Consider the following 6000-nt stretch of genomic DNA (forward strand, 5'->3'; position numbering starts at 1 on the left):
TAGTACTCCTCCTTATACTAAATAATGATACAAATCGAGGTCAAAAAAGAAATGGCTAAAAGTTCCTGACATAAAACCTGAAATACTAAAGTTTTTGTATAGTTATTGCAAAAAAGTCAGGAACAATCCAATGACTAACTGATAAATCGAGTGAACATCACTGTCAATGTCAGAATTCCCTGATTCCCTATGAAGCCCTGATGTAAGTTGATCATTTTTACTGTGCAGAGATTATTTAGAATCCTTTGTTCACAGTATGTGATACTGATCTCATCTCAGATGTTACAATGAATGAATGATCCTTCAAATGACACTATGACATGCTCATATTGTGTGGGCAGGAAAGCATTCCCTTTGCTGTGGTGGGAACAGACAAGGAGCACCAGGTGAATGGAAACAAGGTGCTGGGCCGTAAAACAAACTGGGGAATCATTGAAGGTAAGGCATCAGTTTAGCAGCATTCACACCTGGTATTATCATTCACTTCACACATTTCCCACTGTGTACAGATTGTGATCTCATCTTTGGCAAAGCAGATGAGTAGGTGCAGCGAAGGCGTCAACAACTATTGCAGCTGCTCCAATGCAACCTGAAACTTCTTCATTTACACAAGAGGGTTATTTCTAACTCTGGAGTACATATCTTCATGTATTGGATTACTTCTTCCACTTCTTCAACATTTAGATCCTCCCTTCTTACTCTGGAGTCAGACATCCAGTTTCTCCACAGCCACACAGATGAGAAATATCCCAAGCAGCTATGACATCATCACCTGCATCAATGATGTTCATCTGCCAGCATATCATTACCTGCTTCAGTGGCAATGAATTTTCAGTGGCAATTGCATTTATACCTGAGGCAGTGCCTCTAACTACAAAAACAATATGTAATGATAATATTTCTTTCACTGCTATGTACGCTCTTGTTCAGATATATGCTGTTGCTACATCTACATTAAGCCATCTAAGTTGGTCATGCGGCTATATGAAAAGATTCATTTAGATTTATTATTTGAAGAATGTGTATGATAATGGGTATCTATTATTAGGCTTACACCTGGATTCACTTTTGTAATTTTAACCATGAGTTCAGTCTATTATATATACCATATGGGAAATTTTGGTAAATAGAAAAAAAACACCATCAGTAAAAGTAACATACAAAATGTAAATGGACTATATTTATATAGCTCTTTTTTAGTCTCAGCATTCACATACTCATTCATATACGGGTGGCAGAGGCTACCATGCAAGGCGCAAGCTGCTCATCAGGAGCGATGACCATTCTTCCGCACTCACACACCGAGGGAAGAGCCAGCGGGAGTAATATGGGGTTCAGTATCTTTCCTAAGGACACTCCAACATGTAGACTGCAGGGGCCAGGATGCGGGAGGGCTGCTCTTTAGGGGGTGCTGTTGAGACAATTTTGCCACATGCTCAAGACCCTTAAAATATACAAATTTTCGCCACGTCTAACGTGTGCAGTATCTTGAGTTTCCGAGTGCCTTTAGCCTCTTAAAAATGCAATTTATTTGTACTAAGAAGAAGAAGAAGAATTCCTTGCATTACAAGAGGGTCATTGGTTCTCTTTGCTTTTTGGATTACAGTAGAGTCCTCCCGCCGCAGCAGAAATGCAAATTAATATAACTCCTGTTTGGCAACATAATATGAATATGAATATTTTAAATTTCCACTTTAATTGCTGATAGATTGGGTACATTGACTCTGATATTTAATTATACATACAGATATGCATTATTTCATTACGTTGTATCTATTAATATTATTATCAGTTTAGTTGTATACTTTTACATGTAAGTGGATATTTTTTAAAACCAAATGTTTTCTCTTTGTACAGTTGAAAATGTGGCGCACTGTGAGTTTGCCAATCTGAGAGATCTCCTCATCAGGTGAGTTTGAATGTGGTGTTACACTTGCTTCATCATAAAAGAGATGGAGTATGAGTCGTGTGAGGACCATAAAAGTCAGTGGAGATATTTGAGGGATCTCTACAACATTCAAGAAGAGGGTCATGTGACCAACTACAGCTTAAACACACACACACACACACACACAAACTGAATACATTACCAGCAGATGCCGTTGCAGTTAAAAATGATCCTACCAAATCATTTCCCTCCCACCCCTGGAAAGCCAGTCATCCAGAACACATGAAAATACACTGCTTGACTACTGCTAGAGGATGAGTTCACGAGAGAGCACTGGGGACAGGAGCACAATACTATACATCTGTGGCTGCATCCAAATGTCTGGACTTCATTGCACTTTGTGGGCGCGTTAGTAGGAAATCCAAAAGTCTTTGAGGGCTGTCCGAACTCACATTTCATCCAATCCACAAGGGCCCTCAAGCAGACTTTCTGCAGACTTCCAGGGAGTCCACTTGGGCTGCAGACCCCACTGGATCTCACCAATTCAATCACCCAGAGTTCATTTCAATATGGACATGACATTGTAGAACTTGAAACATGTAATTTGTAAAACAATTACTTGACTATAACGTTACTTGAATCGTGTAGGTTATAAATAAATAAATAAATAAATCAGTGGCTCATATTTGCCACTGCATATGTCAGAAAAGTAGTAAAAAGTCTTTAGTAACTTCAGCAGAAGCTACAAGTAATCTGATAAATTGCCTTCAGTGATTTCACTCTGTGGCTAAATTGCATTGTGGTTAATGTAGCTAGTTGTCCTTTGGTCTAGCATTGCACTCCAACACTGTTGGATTCTTTATGGACAGTTTAAAAATAGAGATATTGACTTTTTATTCCAAACATTCTTCCTCCTTGTCATATCTTGGTGCCTACATTACCCAAAATGCAACTTAGCTGCAACATCACTGAACGCAATTTACTAGATTACATAACGGTGTTTTGTAAAACTGCAAGGTCTCTGACAATGGAAGGATCATCCACAGGGAGTTTCATGAATTGCATATTGGTTTGAATCGGATTTATCAGCTAGAGAGTAGCAACATTAAGATCAAGTTGTGAATCTATCTGTTTGTGTTTTTTGCAAAGGTCTCACCTGCAGGACCTGAAAGACGTGACACACAATATCCACTATGAGACCTACCGTGTACGGCGGCTCAACGAGAGCAACATGAACTTCAGTGAACTGGGCCCATTCAGTTGGCTGTTGGAGAATGGAACTACTGACAAATGCGAATCAGGGAGCCACCTCTGATCTCTCCATCAGCCTTCTTCTTCCTGCACCTGCAGAGGAATGCTGATGCTCCACATCCAATCAGAATGAGAGATCAGAAAGCGAGAGCTATTTTTTTCCCAAATGAAAAATTAGATGGAGACATTATTTTTGCATTGTTTTTCTTTTTTTTTATCGTGATGGGAGAAACTAGTGGATTGTTTTTAAATGAAAAATGATATTTTAGATTTCGCATAAGAAATGCATCAAATATGGATATATTTTTGAATGTGAACGCATATATATTTTCTGGAAGGAACGTGACATACAGTATACAGGGCAGGCGAAAGCAGGCAGCCCAACAAACCACAATGAACATAGGTCTCCCAATAGTACCCAAGCATCATGGTATCTGCTATATAAATGGTACACTTCATGGCCAAAAATATGTGACAGTCCAGGCATTATCACCCAGTATCAGTGTTGGACTGTACTAATGCTTTTGTGGCTGAATAGGAGCAATGGAAGCTGTTATAGCAGCACATGAATGCCTATAATGTCAGCATCATATGTTCAACTATCTCATATGGGGGAAATGTCTGGGGTGTCCTTACACTTACATATTGCAATGAAGTGCATTATTCTCGCTTAGGTCAAATGTGTTTAAAGTGATCATAAAGAGAACCCCCATGCTTTCCTTTTAAAAGATTTGGAATTGATTCATAATGGAAATACAGTGAACACCAAACAGTAGCCAAAATAATTAAGTCCTCTTCAGAAAACTTCCAATATAAAAATCTGAACCTGCTGCTGTGCTGAGTGTTGCCTGTACAGTTTGACTATGTCTGTTTCTAAGAGCACGCTCGTTGTAAAAGATTGTAAGAATCAAGTCAGTCAGCATACTGTGGAGAGATGGATGATGTGCCAGTGTGGTTTAAAGGGGAATTCTGGTATTTTTATTTTTGGGTGATAGACCTGTTTGTTAAATAATAATATCATTTTTGTAAGCAGAAACACAAGTCTCTTTCAAGGAGAAATCTTGCTCTGAAATCTTACGAGGTGGTAATATTATGTACACCTGTGCTTTTTCTACTGACATGTCAAAATTTCCTTTCTGAAAAAAGGCTACTAATGTCACATGATTACTACTGTAGCATAAGAATGATCAAGATTTCTGTAGTCTGGTGGTACGGCAGTATCTTTTGTTAGATGGCAGCAGGGTGAACAGACTGTGGCGGTGGTGGGGGTTGTCTTTCAGTATCCTTTGGGCTTCAGACATCTCACTTGACTGATATCACTGATGTTCTGTGGATGGGTACAGTACCAGTGATGTTCTGGGTCTTTGGGCCTTGTTGGAAGGCTGAAAGGGCCTTCCTGTCCTAGACCGAGCACAAACCATGCCAGTTTATGATGTCTCCATTCAGGATGCTTTCTATTGCTCCTCTGTAAACGTTGACAAGAATTTGGCACAATAATTAAGCCTTCACATACAAGCCTTTTCCATGTTTTTCTTTTTTTCCCTTTTTTTTTTACCAGCGTGGAGATGTGCAGAGACTATGAGGTTCTCTTTGATGTTGATTCCCAGGAACCTATAACTATTGACCTGCTCCACCTCAGCTCCACTGATGTAGACATGTCTTTGCCTCCTTTTTTCAAAAATCAACAATCAGCTCCTTGGTTTTGCTGACATTGAGCAGTAGATTGTTCTCCGTGCACTACTCTGCAGGATTCTTGATTTCTTCTCTCCCTTACAAACGTTTGCAATCTGGCCGATGATGGTGGTGTCATTCGTATACTTTTTAAAGCTTTTTTACACAATGGCTTGTGAAGTGTTTAAATGATTTTTGAATTACGTTAAGATGGCAGAGCATGCTCAGCTGTTTTTTTCCCGTGGATTATTAAAGATTGAAATATATTTTAGAGAACCTGAATATGAGCAGACTCCTTTCTGAAACTGCCATGTTATGCCATTAGCTTACACATACACAACGAGAGTAATACTGGAAATGCATAGTTCACTTGAGCCTAGTGTTGGTCTCACCCTAACTGATTATGTGGCTATACTTTTACTATGCAGCAAAAGAGCTGAGGATAGACCTTTCTTTTTTTTTGTTATGGCACACCTACCTGGTATCTAAAATTAATTCAGTCCCTCTGAAGCAACTGGTCATTCACAGTGACAATAGACCCTCCACAATCACACCTTACTTTGATTCTGATTACGTACAGCATGTCAGACATTCATTGTACCTCTCAGCCCTGTCCCATATCCTGAGCCTCAGTGTCAACATCCCACCCTTGTGTCTTATACTCAGCATGTATTAAAAGTTCACGTATGATCATTGTCTTTGTTTTTTATAGTATTAATAATACACATGTTAACACTGTTGATTTACAATTAAATACTTGCCACCTTTTCAGTCCAGCGTGAAGTCATTGTAATGAACCTATTGATTTGGGTCACCCAATGGCCTCTGCACTACCACGTCTGCCTCACGTCGGAGGCTTCTGAAGGAGGCAGTGCTGAGGCGCTCTGGGAGTCTCCACAGCGGCCGGACTCGGGATCACCATCCCGGAGCAAAGGCTGCTCCTGGCTCTCTCATGAGACATGGGGACTCATGGCCCCTTTTCCCGCCCTCTACGGCAATCATCGGAGACTCCTACACCCAAGACATCCGCTTCGCAAACACCATCACTCACTGCCTCCCTGGTGCTTCTGTCCCGCTCATCCTGGACAAACTCCCAGGTCTGCTGCGCTCGCTCCCATCCTCCGTTACCCGAGTGCTGATCTATGTAGGGTCAAATGACACGGCCTGCCAACAGTCCGAACTCACAAAAA

General features: G+C 40.4%; 1 protein-coding gene across 2 annotated transcripts in view; it reads left to right on the top strand.

Moving 5' to 3' along the window:
* The window catches only part of LOC311268679 (uncharacterized protein), a 124946-nt gene extending 119365 nt beyond the window's left edge, over positions 1-5581 (top strand). For both annotated transcript variants that reach the window (XM_084372432.1, XM_084372431.1), the window contains exons 9-11: positions 342-438; positions 1858-1909; positions 3038-5581. In XM_084372432.1, the coding sequence (XP_084228558.1) occupies positions 342-438; positions 1858-1909; positions 3038-3203 (315 nt within the window). In that variant the 3' untranslated portion in view covers positions 3204-5581. The remainder of the gene's footprint in view (positions 1-341; positions 439-1857; positions 1910-3037) is intronic.
* The last annotated feature ends 419 nt before the right edge of the window (positions 5582-6000 follow it).

Source organism: Pagrus pagrus, assembly GCF_965226575.1.
Source record: "Pagrus pagrus genome assembly, chromosome: 13".
In the NCBI taxonomy this organism is placed as follows: Eukaryota; Metazoa; Chordata; class Actinopteri; order Spariformes; family Sparidae; genus Pagrus; species Pagrus pagrus.